This window comes from Vipera berus (genome assembly GCF_964194415.1).
Source record: "Vipera berus genome assembly, chromosome: 1".
Classification (NCBI taxonomy): Eukaryota; Metazoa; Chordata; class Lepidosauria; order Squamata; family Viperidae; genus Vipera; species Vipera berus.
Genome location: NC_138202.1, coordinates 12,175,598 through 12,195,543, shown reverse-complemented (window position 1 = coordinate 12,195,543; position 19,946 = coordinate 12,175,598). Strand labels below are relative to the sequence as shown.

Genomic DNA, 19,946 nt, shown 5'->3' with positions numbered 1-19,946 from the left:
GGATTATTAGACAAAAGAGCAGTCCTCAGTGGAGCCTGGATTCTTAGACAAACACCATCACTTGTAACCCAGTTCCTGCTATGACGAGAGGCAACGCTTAAAGCAGTTTGGCTTTGGATGCACTAATCTCGAAGAATCAGACCTAACATCAAGAGTGAAAACTTGGCAGCTGTGTGCCTTATTGTTTTCATCTTGTCGTTAGAGTAAATGGGTTAGTTAGAGAAACAAAACCTCCCCTGTTCTGCAGATGTTTTGTTGAGATGAAGAGGTATGGAAACTTTTCAAGGACATTCTAACCACTGTGGAGAAAATACCAGAAGGTTCTCAAAACAATGAGAAGGTGCTCACATGAACGATGTGGACATCTGGGAGTTTTGGCTGGAAATGATATTGTTATATGCTTTGGTTAGATGTCTTGGGATTTTTAGAGTTAGTTTTCCTTCGCCTATACCAGGGGTAGGCAAACTTGGCTCTTTTATGACTTGTGGACTTCAACTCCCAGAATTCCTGAGTCAGCATGGCCAATTCAGGAATTTTGGGAGTTGAAGTCCACGAGTCATAAAAGAGCCAAGGTTCCTTACCCCTGGCCTATACCATGCCGTATATTCAATAAACCAGTAAGTTTTTCAGAAATGAAAGTGATTCTGGATTTTATTTAGATACTCGAGCTGAAGGTTGACACCTAAATTTCATGGAATGCTGTCGGGAGGGTGTGTGTGTGTGTTCCCAATTATAAGTAGTCCTCGACTTATGACCACAACTGAGCCCCAGATTTATGTTGCTAAGTGAGACAGTTGCTAAGTGAATTTTGCCCCATTTTATGACCTTTCTTGCCACAGTTGTTAAGTCAATAACTTCAGTCATTAAGTTAGTAACAGGTGTTAAGTGAATCCAATTTCCCCATTGACTTTGCATTGTCAGAAGGTCGTGAAAAGATGATCAGGTGACCCTGGCACACTGTCACCGTCATAAATATGAGCCACTTGCCAAGCATCTGAATTTGGGACCATGGGGATGTTGCCACAGTCATGTGAAAAACAGTTGTAAGGAACCTTTTTTTTTTGGTGCTGTAGTAACTTTGAATGGACACTCAACAAATGGTTGTAAGTCGAGAACTACCTATGCATAAAACAAGTTGATCGTTTGGTAGTCCTGGGATGAACCCAACAGTGGAAACGGGGTGCAGGGGAAAAAGTCCCAACGCAGCCAATGAAGAAAGCCGTGTTACATCACAGGCAGGGCTGGGGTTTCTCTCCTCCCCTTTCCCAAGTTTTGGAAAATTTTGGAGACTGTTAAAATAGCAGTGTCAGGCCTATCTTAGGGCATGCAATATAATTTGGGGGTGTGTGGCTCCTGCTTCCGAACCGCACTGGTCTTAGAAAATGTTGGTATCACCAGTAAGACCGTTTCTCCTTTAATACCATTTTCCGTTCAAGAAAGGGGATTTTTCAACACCTGCTCTCACGTGGATGAAGCTTTCTCCCTAAGCCTGAGGAAATAGCGAAAGGTTAGCCAAGCGCACTCTATCTGGATGTTTTGGCTTGAAATTATTGGACCTCCCGAGAACCTATGAAGGCACACTGCATGGATGATGTTACCCAGATTGGCAATGAAACGTCTGCAAGCGAACAACCAAGCTCAGAGTACCACCAGCAAACGCTGCCCCCTGCCCGTTTAATCCTGAGCTACAGATATTCTCTTTTTATTAATATAGTAACCTTGCAGTGGTTTGGACCCCGGACAGGAAGTTTGAGAAGAAAACCATCCCTACCTCATCTTCCTCCTAGAACAGGGATGTCAAACTGCTGGCCGGTGGGCTGGATGCATCATAGTGAAACCGCGCCCACCTCATTGCCAGCAATGGAAAAAAGTTGCAATACGTCACAACACGTCACGTGATGTTGCGAGTTTGACACCCCTGGTCTAGAAGAAACGCAAGCGATTGTCAAGTCATACTCTCAGCCCAGCCTACCTCACAGGGTTGTTGTAGAGAAAATAGAAGGAAGGAAGGAGTATTAGTTATGTTCACTGCCTTTGAGTTATTTATTAAAAATAATAAAGGCAGGATATAAATAAATAAAAAAATATCTATGTTGTATGTTGCAACCCACAAATTACACGGCTTCTCGGAGGATGTACAAAGAGTGTTCACATTTGGTTGAAGTGCAACTTAATCAAGAATGGGTAAAAGTGGAAAGGATCAGCTGGCTTGGCGATTTCACCATTAAACAATCACAACACATTTTCTTTTTAATACTAAGAGTAAACCTGTCTCTATTCCATTTGCCAATTTTTCACAGAAACCTTTTTTTTGATGCATTACGTTGGGGTAAAGTTGAAGGTTGTCATTTTGTTTTCGTGACGCGCGTCGATGGTTGCCTATTCCTCGTTTGGTTTCTTTTGCTAACTGTTTATGGCAATAAAATAATCGGCAAAACGGAAGAGGAGGAGGAGGAGGGGGCAGAAAAGAGAAAGGCAGCCAGCAATGGATCGATGCTCCAGAGAGCAGTAGTTTATTAAGAAATGTGTTCCATCCTGGGAAAGCGAGAGGGGTGGGTCTTTCCACAACCCCTGTATGCTTATGTGGTCCAGGTGTACCCGAAGAAGACATCATATTGAACGTTGCCTGGCTGAAGGAAGTACAGCTCATCAGCTCTGGGGGACACCCAGCGTGTGGTATGATAGACAGACTCCCCAACCTGGGAAAAGAGAGAGGGAACAGGTCAGCCAATACTCAGGGAGGAAAAGCAGTTTGGTCTAGTGGTTAAGGTGCTAGCTTAGTGTTCTGTACCAGCCTGCTACCGGCCTTGCAGAAAGGCAACCCCTGTACAAACGGCAGAGGCTGGAAAGCGTCTGAGGCTGGAAAACGTCTGCCAAGTTTATTGCACAAACAAACAACAGAACAAGTAACAAGATACCGGAACTTTGATCCTCAAACGGAGCGGTTGCTTTCAGCAACCAGCCCATCCCCAAACACTCCCTTTATTAGAGTTCAGGGCGTGGCCTCCCTGTGCCTCCTTCCGAGGAGTCCCACAGCCTTTCTCTGCTTGCTCCTGCTTGACTGCCTCCTGCGTCGGGCGTCCTTGAACAGGGCCAGCTGTGGGTCATCATCATCTGCACTGTCGGGCTCACGCAGCTGAGTCTCCACCAAGTAAGAGGGGCCTGGCTGGGGGCTCTGCGAAGCCTCCAAGCCATCATCAGCAAGTTCGTCTTCAACACCCTCCTCCTCCCCCTCGTCTGAGTCATCCGAGTCATCCGACCCGGTTGCCGGACCCACAGGCTGACCCTGAATCACAACACTTAGGAACAGGAGACCGTGAGTTCTACTCCTGCCTTAAGCCGCATGACTTTGAACCAATGAGCAGGAGAGGTTGAGTTCTAGTCCCACCTTGGGCTGGATGACTTTGGACCAATGAGCAGGAGAGGTTGAGTCCTAGTCCCGCCTTAGGCACGACAACCGTTTGGGTGACCTTGGGCCAGCCGAAATCCACTTCACAGCATTGTTGCTGTGGGGAAATCAGGAGAAGGAAGGAGGTACGCTGGCCTCCTTGAGTTATTTATAAACCATAATTTATTTATTATTTATTATAATAAAGGCAGGATAAAAAAAATCAAATATACGATAATGATATCCGAAACAGAACATCCAGCTACTGTTCCATACAGTATCAACCTCGTGAACTCTGAAGTTTCCTCCAGGGGTTATGTATTCAAGATGGACAGTGATTAAAATTTATGTTTTAGCTATATGTAAGGGGGTGGGTCTACACATATGTTGTATATAGCATGTTAAAATGTTTGTTATGTATGAGTATACTTTGACAGCAAGCAACTAAATTTCATTTCTAATGTGTGTCATTGTGCCCACAGTAAAAAATGACAATAAAAAGATATCTATCATCTATCTATCTATCTATCTATCTATCTATCTATCTATCTATCTATCTATCTATCTATCTATCATCTATCTATCTATCTATCTATCTATCTATCTATCTATCTATCTATCTATCTATCTATCTATCATCTAGGTTAGGCAAAGAACACTGCAGCAGCCCATTTGCGCAGCCCGTTTGCACATGCATGAACGGGCCGCTAGCTCCCGTGGGGGGTGCATGGCCATGTGCACGTGTGCACGGTGCCAGCGCATGCCACATGCACGAACGGGGCTGCTAGTGCCGCACCAGTGTGTGCATGGCCCTGTGCACGCACGCGCACACTAATTTTGAAGCTGCTCCCCTACCCGCTGGTGCTCAAGCCCGAAAAGGTGGGAGACCTCTGCTTTAGAGGGTTAAAGGCTGTCAGCGTAGAAAACATGTATCCCCTTCCAATGAGGAAAGACAGGCTAGCCCACCTAGCCAAAGGGAAGATTTTTACAAAGCTGGACTTGAGGGAGGCTTATTACCAGCTGCGAATTAAACAAGGGGACAAATGGAAGACAGCTTTCAATTGCCTTTTGGGGAGTTTCCGATTCAGGGTGATGCCTTTTGGCCTCCGGGGGCCCCCCGGTTCTATCTATTGCAGGGCTTTTCAAGCTTTTCACCCATTGTACCACTTTTAGGATATGGCAACATCCGAGTACCGCCAGTCGCCTAGCAAGGTGTCAAAAACTTGATGACCAAAAAAAAAGTGATTAGTCCTCAATTTACAACAGTTCGCTTAGTGACTGTTCTAAGTTACAAAGGCACTGAAAAAAGTGCCCCCCAAGCTACAGCCGAGCAAGACACCTGCCTGCCCGCCTGGCGGCGCTTTTCCTCCTGTCCGAGGTTTTCATTGTTGTGAGCATTTCTGTTGAGGATTGGCAGCGTGGGGTGGGGTAGGGGGTGTTTGGTTTTTATTCCCCCCTGTGTACTGGGTGGTTGCAGCAGGTTTTGCTCACTTCACATGACCCTGGGACACTGTGAGTGTCATAAATATGAATCAGTTGCCAAGCATCTGAATGTAAATCATAAGACCCTGGAGATGCTGCAACATTCCAGCTGATGGGCGCTTCTTCTGGGCTCAGAAGCGCCAGGATCAACACCGAGCTCCAGCTGGAGACTGGCGCTGATCCTGGTGCTTCCACTGAGCCCTGATAGCCGCGAAGAAGCGCTGATCCTGGTGCTTCCGCTGAGCCCTGACAGCCCTGCAGCTCCAGGCATCTCTTGCTCAAGCTTGTGCAGTGCTGCCACCGGTTCAGCCCATTCCCCTCCCCCACTACCACTTTTCTAGGATGGTCGTGTACCACCTGCCAGGTGGCAATGTACCACAGGTGGTACCTGTACCACTGGTTGAAAAGCCCTGATCCATTGGAACCACAACAGACTGAGGATTTACTTAGCAATCGCAGTGATTCGCTTAAGAGCTGGGGGAAAAAAGGTCACAAAATCAGGTGTGACTCACTTCACCACCACCTTACTTAGCAATGGAAATTCTGGTCCCAATTGTGGTTGAATGTCCAGGGCATTCACCTACAGTGAAAAGTCAAATGAGGCAGGACTTGGCCGTCCTGCTGAGTCCATTTACTCCCTCCACTGACCTCAACCATCCGGACTCTGGAGTCCCGCTAGATCCCTGGTCCCCAATCCTTTTAGCACCCGGGACTGGTTTCGTGGGAGGCAATTTTTCCATGGACCGGGAAGGTGGGGGGAGGAGGAAGAGGGCGCAACGTAGCTCCCTCACGTGCGTGGTTTACAGTAGGGTTCACACACCTGGGAGAATCTAATGCCTGATGATCTGAGGTAAAGCTGAGGCGGTGATGAGTGCCCGGAAGCAGCTGCAAATACAGATAAAGCTTGGCTCGCTCGTCTCCATCACTTCCAGCTGTGCAGTCCGTTTCCTAACAAGCCACGGACCGGTACCGATCCGTGGTCCGGGGACCCCCGCACTAAATTAAAGTCTGCAAAAGTATCTCTGGCCACCTGGTAGAAAAAGTGCTCCTTTGGTGCTCCGTTTTCTGACTGCTCCAAAAGTTATCTAAGGCCACCCAGAAGAACCTAGTCATAAATGGCCCGTGTCAGAGGTCCCCATCCTTGGCAACTTTAAGACTGTGGACTTCAACTCCCAGAATTCCTTAGCCAGCCAAGCTGGCTGAGGAATTCTGGGAGTTGAAGTCCACAAGTCTTAAAGTTGCCAAGGCTGGAGACCCCTGCCCTATATTATAGCTGTGTAGGGAAAGGCTTCAGAAGAGACCGGCAGCCAAGGGTTAAGGAGTGGGGGAGAAGAAAAATGTGGGGTGCAACAGGAGGAAAAAGAAATTCCTTTTATTTCAAAATTGCCAAAGATTCGAACCTGCCAGCCAGGGACGTCTTTCATGATCTTCGCTTCCTCATCGAAATTATGACGCAAGAGGCGCAGTGTCCTTCCACAAGAGATACACACACACACACAGAGAGAGAAAAGTAGACAAAGAGAGAAAATCAGGATGATCTGACTCACATTCAGGTGGCCCTTGAGTTAATTCAGCCTGGCAATTACGGTCATTAAATTGTGACTGTTATAAAGCGGGTGACCACCTGACCGGACTCAATTTTATCAACTTTTTCGCAGTGGTCACTTAAAGGGAACACAGCAGTCATTAAGTGAACATCTGATCGTGACATAACCCGTGGTCCACCGCGGATTGGGTTTTTGCGGTAAACTGCAAGCAAATGCCGATTTTCTTCAGGCAAAAGGGATGCAAATCACAATAATGTGACAGTGGGACACTGAAAATGCCCATAAATGCAGGGCTAGATGCTGAGGGCACAAAATATGGGTATTATGTGACTGCGGGGGGGGGGGGCTGCTGATGTTGGAACTTTGAAATCAAGTAGTAAGTCCCTTTTTCGGGGTCTTGTCACAGCAGCAATAAGTCGTAAGTTAAGGGCTGCCCGTATATGCAGAGAGAGTTTGGAGGAATGAGGCATCCTGGGTATTTATGCAAATGAACCCCTACCTTTGGCCAAATTTAGTTCTTTCACAAAATCATATGGGGCTGGATTCAGAGTTTCAGTAAACCCGGTCCTGCTGGCCCAGGGGTAGGCAACCTCGGCTCTTTTATGACACATGGAATTCTGGGAGTTGAAGTCCATGAGTCATAAAAGAGCTGAGGTTGCTTACCCCTGCGTCTGGTCTGGCCTGTAATTTTTTCAACCTGCTGAGGACCATCACTACCATGTTTCCCTGAAAATAAGACCCAACCAGAAAATAAGCCCTGCCTAGCTTGATTTTTCAGGATGCTTGTAATATAAGCTCCACCCCAAAAATAAGCCCCAGTTAAGATGGACACATTTAGTACCGTATTTTCCCGAATATAAGCCCTAACTGGAAAATAAGCCCTAATGCGTTTTTTGGAGCAAGAATTAAATATAAGACCAGGTCTTATTTTTGGGGTATATGATCTTGCACAGACACTTAACTTTAAAAACCTTACCAAATCCTGCAATAAAGGTAGTCCTTGACTTACAACCATTTGTTCAGTGACCGTTTGAAGTTGCAAGGGCATTGGAAAAGGGTACTTATGACCGTTTTTCACACTTAACAGGCATGGCAGCATCCCCCATGCTGATGGTTGCAGTGTCCCATGGTCACATGGTCACCTTTGGTGACCTTTTGATAAGCAAAATCAAGGGGGAAGCCAGATTCACTTAACAATTGTGCTACTAACTTAACAACTGCAGCAATTCAGTTAACAATTGTGGCAAAACAGGTCGTAACATGGGGCCACTCACCTCACAACTGCCTTGCTTAGCAATGGAAATCTGAGCCTCAATTATGTCATAGGTCGAGAAGTATTATGTACTTTGATATTCTCATGGAAAGAACATAACATCTGGCAAGCTTTTTGTTGTTGTTGTTGTACAGCCACCATCGGGGAATTTCAGGTAGTCTGTTTTATTTTGTTGCTCCTCGTTTATGGCTTAAATGCTGTAGGCCCGCTTAGCTGTTGCAGTTAACAAATTTATTTCAAACACTTTGTAAGTTTACATTATGTGCTAAGTGATGGGTTGCTGTCCTCATCACTCTCCTTGCTTGGGGAGGAGTAAACACACACACACACAAATTTTAAAATCAAACACAGCTCACTGCGTTGCTTATCAACAGACGTTCTGGTCTCAGTTGTGATTGTAAATCGAAGGCTATCTATAAAGTTCAATTCTGGCGATTCTTGCCAGCTTAGCTGCTGTCCATAATTGCAAGCAGTTCACCAAAGGTTTATACTCTTCTGGGTTTGCCCACTAAAAACAACCCCAGAGAAAACTTAGCTTTTCTGTTAAGTCCTTGACAATTAAGAGAGGAAAAAAGTCTCTTTGCATTCAGGAAGGGTTAAATCTTGTGCCTCCCAGTGAATTGTCATCTTAATTCAGCTTGCATCCATCGTTCAATAAGGCACCATCAAATCGATGTTGATTCTTAGCAACCACATAGATTTTCTCCGGGGTGTGTGTGTCTGACCACAGTCTCATTGTCAGAGCATGCACAGTTTTATTGTACTGAAATAACCCAGGAGTAAACACAGTGGTCTATATTAAACGGTGGTTTATATTACACTATCTACAATATCATACACCAGGAACAATATACATACAGGTGCTAGTACAGCAGGCTCCAACACACAGCGGTTATAGCAGGAAATGCAAGAAAGAGAACACAAAGCCTTTTCTACAAAGGCTCTTAAAGGGACATAGACCCTGCTGAGTCATTCCCAACGATACATCATACATCTTTTTTATTTTTTTAATTTTTTTATTACATTTATATCCCGCCCTTCTCCGAAGACTCAGGGCGGCTTACAAGCTTAGCAGTAGCCTTCATTCTATGTATATGCCTGCTTGTTAGGGCTTTCACACACACACCCCAAGCGGCATTATTACAAAGTCAGCTTAATTGCCCCCAACAATCTGGGTCCTCATCTCACATTACAAAAGCTGGTTAGCTGTTAAGTTATTACCTTGACACTCATCCTTCAGGTATTCCAATAGTCCATATATTGTGGAGTCTCTGAGCATGGTGGTTTTCTTGCAGATGTTTCATTACCAAACCGCAGTGCAGTGCCCTGATGTTATCTAGTCTGGTAATGAAACGTCTGAAAGAAAACCATCAAGTTCAGAAAGCACCAAGGACTCCACTGTCCAATCCTGAGCTACAAATGTCCTCCTCTATCTGTGCATTTATGGCCGCTGTGACTGACTCCAGCTGTCTCACTGCTGATCATCCTCTTCTTCTCTTTCCTTCTATATTTCCCAGCAGTCTAGAATTTTCCAGAGAGGTGGGTCTTTGGATCATGTGTCCAAAAATAATTTGAGCCAGATCATTTGTGCCCTAAATAAAAACTCATTTGAAAATCCATTTGCTTTCTTAGCTATCTAGGGTACTCTATCTGCACCATGTTCACACAGTATATTGTTGCAATTTACTTACCCACTGTTTACTGAATGAACTATAATTCCTTAGCACAGTCTGTGAACTCAGCCAGTCGCCATGGTTTGCAAACCAGAATGGAAAAGTTCACACAGTGTGTTAAGGCAAAGCCAAACAAGCCAATTGATAGTTCAGTATGTTTTGTGGATTCAGGGAAGCATAATGGCTTCACCCAAACACTGTCCACTTGTAGGTTTTTCATTTATAAGCTGGCTTTGGCTGACCCTAAGCACAATTGCTGAACACAACAGGGCAGGGCCTTACCGTAGTTTCTGATAAATTAACTGCAGCATCAGGGTTTCCCCTACGATTCACCTTTGCTTGTTCTCTTTTGCTCCAGGGAGCAGAGCCAACACAAGGAAATGACAGAAAGGCAATTTTGATTTACAGAAAAACAGAGTAACAAAATTGGAAGGGACCTTTGAAGTCTTCTAGTCCAACCCCTGGCTCAAGCAGGGAAACCTGTACCATTTGGTGCCTTGGTGGAGCAGTGGGCTAATGCCTCCTTAAGTAACACCAGCTGCCTGCAATTAGTGCAGGTTCGCATCCCACCAGGCTCAAGGTTGACTCAGCCTTCCATCCTTCCCAGGTAGGTAAAATGAGGACCCAGATTGTTGGGGGCAATTAAGCTGACTTTGTAATAATGCCGCTTGGGTGTGTGTGTGTGAAAGCCCTAATAAGCAGGCATATACATAGAATGAAGGCTACTGCTAAGCTTGTAAGCCGCCCTGAGTCTTCGGAGAAGGGCGGGATATAAATGGAATTAAAATAAATAAAATAAATAAATTTCAGACAAGTGGTTGTCCAAAATCTACAGTGTTGGCGCACCCATAACCTCTGGAGGCAAGCCATCCCACTGATTGTTCTAATTGTTAGGAAATTTATCCCTAGTTCTACGTTGCTTCTCTCTCTGATTAGTTTCCACCCATTGCTTCTTGTTCTGCCTTCTGGTGCTTTGGAAGAATAGCTTGACTCCCTCTTCTTTGAGGCAGCCCCTGAGATACTGGAACACTGCTATCATGTCCCCCCTCGTCCTTCTCTTCATTAAACTAGACATACCCAATTCCAGCAACCGTCCCTTACATGTTTTAGCTTCCAGCCCCCTAATCATCTTTGTTGGTCTTCTCTGTACTCTTTCTAGAGTCCCAACATCTTTTTTGTATCGTGGCAACCAAAACTGGATGTAATTTTCCGTTATAAAATTTAAGGGAAGTAACAGTTACCATAGAAAGGCAGAAACCGTTTCAGCAATTGAGAAGATATACTTAATGGAAATCAAGCAGAAGCTGGACAACCATTAACAGCAGATGTCACATAGGTGGTCCTCGAGTTATGACCAGAATGGAACCCAACATTTCTGTTGCTAAGCAAGGCAGTTTAGTGAGTTTTGCCCCATTTTAGGACATTTTTTGCCACACTTGTTAAGTGAATCACTGCAGCTGTTAAGTGAATCTGGCTTCCCCATTGAATTTGCTTGTCGAAAGCCAGCTGGGAAGGTTACAAATGGGGATCACATGAACCTGGGACAGGGCAACCATCATAAATCCATGCCAGTTGCCAAATGCCCAAATATTGAACATGTAGTTCATAGGGATGCTGCAATGGTCATGTGAAAAATGGCCATAAGTCACTTTTTTAAAATGCTGTTGTAACTTTGAATGGTCGCTAAATGAATGGTTGTGAGTTAAGGGCTACCTGTATTTGAAGAACTAGAAGTTCCTTAGTACTTTGAAAGTGGGCAACAGTTAACGGAAGGACAATAGATCTGCTTGGGGTGTGTGTGAAAAATCTGCTGTCTGCTTAGGCCAGTGTTTTTCAACCTCAGTTGTTTTTAAGATGGACTTCAACTTCCAGAAATCCCCAAACAACGTGACTGGCTGGAGTCCTCTGGGAGTTGAAGCCTACATATCTCAAATGCTGAGGCTCAGAAACTATGGCTTAAATAAAAGGAATAGAGGAGGTAAAAGTCTCTCGGCACCCAGGCCTAGAAAGCTGAACTTTACCTTCGGTCATCTTCAGCCATTAAGAGAGGCATCATTGCTATCCGGGCTTCCATGTCCTCAAAGGCCTGTAGTCTAGAAAAGGTGGGAAAAGAGCAGGAAGGTGACCCCATAAAACGTGCTAGGAAAGGACAAAATTGGTTTCCAGATCCTGTAACATGGTGTTTCTCAACCTCAGCAACCTTGGGATGTATGGACTTCAACTTCTAGCATGGTGGATGAAGAATTCTTAATTGAAAGTCCACCCGTTAGTTCTGGGGGCTCTGGGAACTGAAATCCACACATATTAAAGTTACCAGGGCTGGAAAAAACAGATCTCATTCACCCTTCAGTAAAGAGGGAATAAAACTTGTGGGTATCATCCAGGTCCTCTTAAGACCTTGGGAATTCTTATCTCCACTTCTGGAGAATCTGAGACTACTACAGCAGAGTCCTCCACCCGATCCCTTCCAAAATTGGTGGATGTCAACTCACAAAATCCCTCCCGGCATAGTTTAAGGCACCAGGATGGGAAACAACATGCAGTGCTAAAAGGATAGTTGTTCAGAAGGTATCTGGTTCAAATCCTGGCATTTCTAGGTTGAAATGAGAAAGAAGCCAGTCTGAAAAACTGAGGAGCATAGAAAATATCGAGCTATAAAAACATCCCAAGCCTATACTGTACTTGCTTTCCTCCAAGACAACACAACCGTAACCTTATCCAGGACACCCAGGAAGAAGGAACATTCCTTATCCCAGTTTAAAGCAAGAACATAATAAGTTCATCCTTCCGAGTCCCTTCAGCATCCATATGGTCGGAGGTGGCAAAACAGCCAGGTGTTCTGTGGATGCTACTTCCACATTCTCTGCCCTGGAATGCTAAACTTCTCCACATAACGGTTTTCATCAGTATATCAAAATTCTCCATGTAAAACTTGATCTGTTGATTAAATGTATATCATGGATTAAGGAATAAATCACAATTAGCCGAGTGCCACATGCACGGAACGAAACCCAGACAAACCAATGTATGGGTTAATGTGCTGAGCAGAGGCAGCCTGAGACTGTCGTGCATATTTTTCGGGCCAATTAAATGAAGGGAATGATTGCAAACTTACCTTCTCTCCCAGTTCCATTTGAAAATAGAGTAAGAGCCAAAAACAAAAGCCCCAAGCCCAATGGCAAGAAGGCCATAACCTAGAAAAAGCAAAATGGAATCCTCATGTTTATTAGCAACCACCAATAATTGTAACATAGGGGATGCGGTGGCTCAGTGGGTTAGGATGCTGAGCTTGTTGATCAGAAGGTCAGCAGTTTGGTGGGTCGAATACCGAGTGCCACGTAACAGAGTGAGCGCCTGTTACTCGTCCCAGCTTCTGCCAACCTAGCAGTTCGAAAGCACGTAAAAATGCAAGTAGAAAAATAGGGACCACTACAGTGGGAAGGTAACAGCGTTCCGTGCGCCTTTGGCATCTAGTCATGCCGGCCACATGACCACGGAGACGTCCTCGGATAAACACTGGCTCTTCAGCTTTGAAACGGAGATGAGCACCAGCCCCTAGAGTTGGAAACGACTAGCACGCATGTGCGGGGGAACCTTTACCTTTAATAATTGTAACAGTAAAACAAGAAAGGAAAAGAAAAAGCTCCAAGGGTGGCTAAGTTTTCAAAGGCCATGAGGACACCTTGATTTTTTTCCCCCCTTTAGACGTGAAGTTCAGGGAGATTCCTGCTTGCTGATTCCATGACCATATTGCAGTTTTTCATCATGACTATTTTACAGGCAGTCCTCAACTTACAAACACGACGGAGCACAACATTTCTGTTGCTAAGTGAGGCAGCTGTTCAGTGACCATTCTCGCCACAATTGTTAAGTGAATCACTGCACTTAAGTTAGTAAAACGGTTGTTAAGTGAATCAGGCTTGCCCACTGACTTTGCTTATCAGAAGGTCTCAAAAAATGATCACGTGACCCTGGGACACTGCAACCGTCATAAATATGAGCTAGCTGTCGAGCGTCCGAATTTTGATCAGGTGACCATAGGGATGCTGCAATGGTTGTAAGTGTGAAAAGTGGTCGCAAGGCATTTTTTTCAGTGCCGTTGTAGCTTCGAAGAGTCACTAAACGAACTGTTATAAGTCAAGAGCTGCCTGTAATTATTTTATGTTAGCTTGCCTTTATTGTTATGAGTAACTCAAGGTAGTGAACATAGCTAATATTCCTTCATCCTATTACTTTCCCCACGACTCTTTGATGTGAATTGGGCTGAGAGTCACTGGTTCAGTCACTCAGGCGGCTTTCATGCCTAAAGTAGGACCAGAACTCAATGTCTCCAGGCTTGTAGCCTGGTGTTTTAGCCACTAGACCAGGGGTGTCAAACTCACGAAGTCATGTGACGTGTCGCGACGTATCGTGACTTTTTTTCCCCATTGCTGGGCGCAGTTTTGTGATGCATCTTGCCTGCGGGCCGGCAGTCTGACGCCCCTGCACTAGACCAAACTGGTTCATACGTTTTCACATCTTCTTGACTGTATTATATAAGTCATCAGTGTAGAACAAAAGCGTTTATCTGTATGAACAGATCTAACCACCAAATGGCCCCTCCTTTTCCAAGCCAGCACATATCTGGAGATATTTTGAGAATAATTCCCCCCTCCCAAAAAAGTTAGGTCTTTCCTCTCACATTAAGGCTATCATTCCTGCTCATCTTCAGAAGGTAAATTGGGGGGGATTAGCAAGCGGTGTTGCATCCTGTCCCTGATAAACAATCACAATTAGCACATTCGGCTAGTTTAGTTTGAAGTGGCATATACAGGTGGCCCACGACTTACGACTACAATTCAGCCCAAAATTTCTGTTGCTAAGCGAGATAGCTGTTTAGTGAGCTTTGCTGCATTTTATGACATTTCTTGCCCACAGTTGTTAAGTGAATCACTGCAGTTGTTAATTGAATCTGGCTTCGTATCTATGGAGATTCTCAGTCATTCAGATCATGGTTGCCCCAAAAGTTTCTTCACGAGGCAACAGGACTTTCTTTTTTTTCTCTAAAGACGTTTCACTTCTCATCCAAGAAGCTTCTTCAGCTCTGACTGGATGGTGAGGAATGGAAGGATTTATACTCCTTGCAGAATATAATCTGAATCTGGCTTCTTCATTGACTTGGCTTGTCAGGTTGCAAAAGGTGATCATATGACCCTGGAACACTGCAACTGTCGTAAATATCAGTCAGTTGCCAAATGTCTGAATTTTGATCACATGACCCTGGAGATGCTACAATGGTTGTGTGAAAAACGGTCATAAGGCATTTTTTTCAGTTCCAAAAGAGCCTTGGTGGAGCAGTGGGCTAATGCCTCCTTAAGTAACACCAGCTGCCTGCAATTAGTGCAGGTTTGCATCCCACCAGGCTCGACTCAGCCTTCCATCCTTCTGAGGTAGGTAAAATGAGGACCAAGATTGTTGGGGGCAATTAAGCTGACTTTGTAATAATGCCGCTTGGGGTGTGTGTGAAAGCCCTAATAAGCAGGCATATACATAGAATGAAGGCTACTGCTAAGCTTGTAAGCCACCCTGAGTCTTCAGAGAAGGGCGGGATATAAATGGAATTAAAATAAAAATAAATAAATAAAAATTTCACTAAATGAATTGTTGTAAGTTGAGGACTACCTGTATAGGAACTCTAAACAGGACAATCTGCTGAATGGGAAGGATAATGAGAGACCCTCTTCAAAAGCTGCTCTAATGGGGGGGGTGTCTATGAGATAAATCGGTTGAAAGGCTGCGCCCCCTCCCCATTTCCTTTAGCACCTGTGGAGAACCCCCAACTCTCACACAAACCTACCAGCCAGCTCCTCAGATGCCTTGCACAACACACCCAACCATGGCTTGCTGAATAAGCCACGACCGGGTGGTTTGACAGCAGACCTCAAGCTGCAAGAGTGGGCTCATCTTACAGGTTTAGGGTGTCATGTGAACGGTTGGAAGAGCACGGCTTGGACTCCGCGTATGAACACAGCCCATGGTGGCTTATTCAAAAGCAAGACAGCCAGCCCTAGCTTAGACGAGGGACCGAGAGCCAGCCGCCTCCTGATGACCCATGCCCCCGAGTTTGAAGACCCCATCTCCCCATCCTCACCCGGGAGCCCCCGATAGGGCAATCGCCTCTTATAGTCGATTGGTCCATAACCGCCCGGCGGCGGCATGTCCTGCTTCACCTTCCAGGCTCCCGCCGCCGCCATCTTGGAACCGGGCGGCTATATCCCGACCCAACGCTTCTACCCCGATCTGAGCCGCTCGTCACTTCTGGATGACGTCACGGGAGCGACGCAATGAAAGCCGATCTTGTCCGAGGACTGGCGATCACGTGACAGGAATTCCGTGTCGGGGGAACTCGGAGGACGAGGCTCCTGTGCCGGTCGCGGGAGGGGTTTGCTCGGTCCCGGAGCGCGCTTGGAAAGCGTTTCTGTCTCTCACGCCCAACGCGTTGCAGGACACGTTTATGATTCGCAGAATGCATTGGGAGGGGTTTTGCAGTCCGAGCACAGAAGGTTGCCCGACTTTTCTTTTTTTTTTTTTTTTTGAAACACGACAAATTAAGGAAAAACTTTCCTTTTCTGCGCTCCCAGAATATGCTTGCATCTGATACCTAATTTGCAGGTCAGGGAAAGGCAAAGCAGCAGCAGCACCGGGAAAAAAACGCTCCAATAAAAAGGCTCCGAGATGTAGGTAGTCCTCGACTTAGATCCACAATTGAGCCCAAAATTTCTGTTGTTAAGTGAGACATTTGTTAAGTGAGTTTTGCCCCATTTCCCTGCCACAGTTGTTAAGCGAATCACTGCAGTTGATAAGTTAGTTACGTGGCTGTTTAACTGAATCCAGCTTCCCCATTGACTTTGGTTGTCAAAAGGTGATCACATGACCCTGGGAGACAGCAACGGTCATAAGTATGAACCAGTTGCAAAGTATTTAAATTTTGATCACATGGTCATAGGGATGCTACAAAGGTTGTAAGTGTAAAATATGGTCAAGTCACTTTTTCAGTGCTCTTATAACTGAATGGTCACTAAATGAACTGTTGTAAGTTGAGGATTCCCTGTACAGTATGATGGAAAAAAGTGACATTATTTAATTTGTATGCTGCCCATCTCACTGCTGTCACTTTTACTTTTTTTGATCTTAAAGCTGACAAATTTGAAAAGCTCTGCTCTATACCATCAACCATGTTTATAAAACACAGTGGCCATGTTACACAATGTTCCAAGTTTATATATAATATGAATTTGCTTCATATGATTGTTGTTGCTTAATATGATTTCATTTACACCTGTTGCCTTTGAACACAGCCATTGAAATATTTGTAAATGGTATTTTATGGCTGGACTTACAAAGCCACTGGCTGGCCTCAGTCTTCCAGAACTTGAGCATGTCTAGTCTAAATAGGAGACACCAATGACTGAATTTTGGTTTTATTTTTTTAATTTCTGTGGCCATGCAGTTCACAAAATAGCTCTGGATGGGCCATATAAATATCCTTTTTATCTAATGGTCTCATGGCTGACCGAGTGATCCAATTACCCAGGTTCACCCAAGACGTGGAGCCAGCCATAAACTAAACTTGTAGGCTATCCTGTTGTGCAAACACAGCCTTTAGATGGGCCATTTTTGTTTACACTAAATAGTAACTATATTGTAGTTCATGGTCTGGCCAGGGAAGGTAGCAAATTTGTGGTCTTCTCATTCATTGGTAATTCTGTGGCCACCTTTGCACCAAACATTTTTGGCATGGATGTGAAGGCATCTTTCAGTTCCCCACCGTGCTCACATATGATGGTTGCCAAACCACAATAAGAGATAATTTCATTCTGCCTCAGAGCTCACCTCAAGTCATGGGTCCACTTCTAGATTGCCAGACGTGACTTGGTGGGGTGAGGTGAAAAAGCCAAGCTGGCATCCCCAGTCATGCAAATGAAGTTTTCCCCTCCCTGTGTCCGTGTTTAAATATCCAAACTGGAACAGATACAAACAAACAAAAAAAACCCCCAAACCTGCTTGTGCTCAAGCCTCCCCACCCCCCATCAAAACTGGAGCTATGTTTTATTTCTTACCCAGGATATAGTACCTTGAAGGAATTAAAGGTCCCCCAGCCCTTTGTGCTCTGGACAAGTGTCAAACAAACCTGAGTGCTATTTATTATCAGCTTTCTGAGCCCTGGTAGTGCAGTAGTTAGAATGCAGTATTGGAAGCTGACTCTGGCCACAGCCAGGCGTTCAATCCTGACTAGCTCCCAAGCTAGTCTCCTGAGGTCAATGAGGACTCAGATTGTTGGGAGCAATGTGCTGACATTGTAAACTGCTCAGAGACTGCTGTAAAGCACTATGAAGCGCTATGTAAGTCTAAGTGCTCTTGCTAACAGACAAATGCTAGCAATTAAAAGTGCTTGATGGCAAGTTCTCACTTCCAGGTGTGCCATACTGCCAAATCCATCATCCTCAGACAGCATATGCTGTATTGTATTGGCTAGATATTGATTTAGACGTAAGTATACTACAGCCCCTGGTATATGTCACTGAGGGCAACTACCTACAGTGATGGACAAAAGCACATTGGTAGAGCAAAATTAGACAAACCCAGTTTAGAAGGATGCCACTGCAGTCGTCTGAGGCAGTCCCGATTGTATTGGTCAAGGGTAGACAACCTTGGCTTTTATGACTTGTGGACTTCAACTCCCAGAATTCCGGAGCCAGCATGGTACTACTGGTATAGGTAGTCCTTGACTTACAAGCTTGTTTAGTGACTGTTCAACATTACATCACCACTGAAGTGACTCATGATCATTTTTCACACTTACCATTATGGCATCCCCACGGTCACGTGATCAAAACTCAAGACACTTGGTAACTGCCTCACATTTATGACGGTTGTAGTGTCTCACAATCATGTGATCACCCTTTTGCGAATCTTTGACAGGCAAAGTCAATGGGGAAGCCACGTTACTAACTTAACAGTTGCAGTGATTCACTTAATGACTATGGCAAGGTTGTAACATGGGGCAAAACTCACTTGAGAACTTGTCATTTAGCAATGGAAATTTTGGGCTCAGTTGTGGTTGTAAGTTGAGGACTACCTGTAAGGAGCTACGAGAATAACTTTGAGGAACAGGAGGAAGAGTTGCAATAAATAATGGCCAGTTAAGGGAAATCTGAGTCCAGGGCAAAAATGTAATTCGAAAAAGTATCTCTGACTTGAGTGTCTCCCTCATTCTGTGGACTATTGTAAAGACAAAGGGATGGGAGGCACATTCACACATGCAAGATTGTCATTTCAGCCTTATGATAGAAACATTAGCATTCATAATTTTCATTTCTTAGTCTGGTCCACTTCAAACGGCTGTTAGTGATTTAGGTTACGAGTCTGACAATCCAGCAGACCAGTGCATAGTTGACTCAGGATCCATCCATAACATTTCCATTTGCTTAAAAATTGAGCCTGTGCAACTTCAGAATGAAAGTGGATAAACGTTGCTGCTTTTGTTCCTATTAATTTGTGAGTTTTTCAGCTATTTAATTTCAGCTATTTAATTGGCTATGAAAGACATTTATAAGGCACTAGCATCCTTTAAAAATGGATATTAGAAAGCTATCACTTCTAAGAATATATTAGGATCCAAAATTCAGGATGTGACTTGGAAGGTAACAGGCACGCTTCCTCTGATCTGGATTTCCAACACTTAGGGTTATACTGTCTCTGTCCATGGAGGTTCAGCTTAGCTACAAGGGCTAACAATTCTCACATATTTTCCTGCTCCATTAATCTCTTAAATGTTTGTCAAAATAAATGAACTTTAGGCATCATCTCAGGTATGCCATGCCTAACAGGCTATTTTGCTATATTAATATATACTTCTGTTGTGGAAATGCCAAGATTAAAAGGCCATAATCAAATGTCATCAGCAAACAGGACAAAAACAAAACTTATCTAGCGAAATCATTGATGATTCAGTACAGGTAGTTCTTGACTTACAACCCTTTGTTTAGTGAACATTCAAAGTTATGATGGCACTGAAAAAATCATGACTGCTGCAGCATCTCCATGATCATGTGATCGAAAATTTGGGTGCTTGGCAACTGTCATGTATTTATGACAGTTGTACTGTCTCAGGGTCATGTGATTACCATTTATAACCGTCTCAGCCAGCTTCTGATGAGCAACGGCAATGGGGGAAGCCAGGTTTGCTTAAGTGCAGTGATTTGCTTAACAATGATGTCGGGGGGGGGGGGGGGGGAAATCGCAAAATGGGGCAAAACTGACTTAACAACTGCCTTGCCTAGCAGTGGAAAATTTGGGCTCAAATATGGTTGTAAGCCGAGGACTATCTGTATGTCGACACCAAACACGGCTAAGAATGTATAATTCTGCAGCAAAAATTCCTTCCTGTTTTATCCCCAAAGATACCTCTTAAAGCAGATGTTCTCAACCTTTTATTCATTTATTTGTAAAATTTATTAGCCACCCCTCTTGCTGTGCTACCGCAAGAACTGTGTACTTAAGTAGCTGTGCTACTTAAAAGAACTTCAGAGGAATCTTTGAAA

General features: G+C 44.6%; 1 protein-coding gene across 2 annotated transcripts; it reads right to left on the bottom strand.

Moving 5' to 3' along the window:
• Window positions 1-2,066: 2,066 nt before the first annotated feature.
• Window positions 2,067-15,667, bottom strand: LOC308659956 (NADH dehydrogenase [ubiquinone] 1 alpha subcomplex subunit 13-like). 2 transcript variants are annotated; one of them, XM_081314116.1, is made up of 5 exons: window positions 15,494-15,665; window positions 12,479-12,557; window positions 11,385-11,456; window positions 6,271-6,340; window positions 2,487-2,699 (listed from the first exon to the last, which is right to left on the bottom strand). In XM_081314116.1, exons 1-5 carry the CDS (start codon window positions 15,594-15,596, stop codon window positions 2,580-2,582), a joined length of 444 nt encoding a protein of 147 aa, XP_081170242.1. In that variant the 5' UTR covers window positions 15,597-15,665; the 3' UTR covers window positions 2,487-2,579. The 2 variants fall into 2 exon arrangements, with proteins under 2 accessions (XP_081170241.1, XP_081170242.1); XM_081314115.1 differs by lacking the exon at window positions 6,271-6,340 and having other exon boundaries at window positions 2,067-2,699; window positions 15,494-15,667.
• Window positions 15,668-19,946: the final 4,279 nt, after the last annotated feature.

What these genes read in the sequence shown, in the direction of transcription:
- LOC308659956 (XM_081314115.1), bottom strand. Translation starts at nt 15,596, where the DNA reads ATGGCGGCGGCGGGAGCCTGGAAGGTGAAGCAGGACATGCCGCCGCCG. An exon ending in GCCCTATCGGGGGCTCCCGG is followed by an intron (nt 12,558 to 15,493) that starts GTGAGGATGGGG and finishes TGCTTTTTCTAG; the next exon opens with GTTATGGCCTTCTTGCCATT. An exon ending in AAATGGAACTGGGAGAGAAG is followed by an intron (nt 11,457 to 12,478) that starts GTAAGTTTGCAA and finishes CACCTTTTCTAG; the next exon opens with ACTACAGGCCTTTGAGGACA.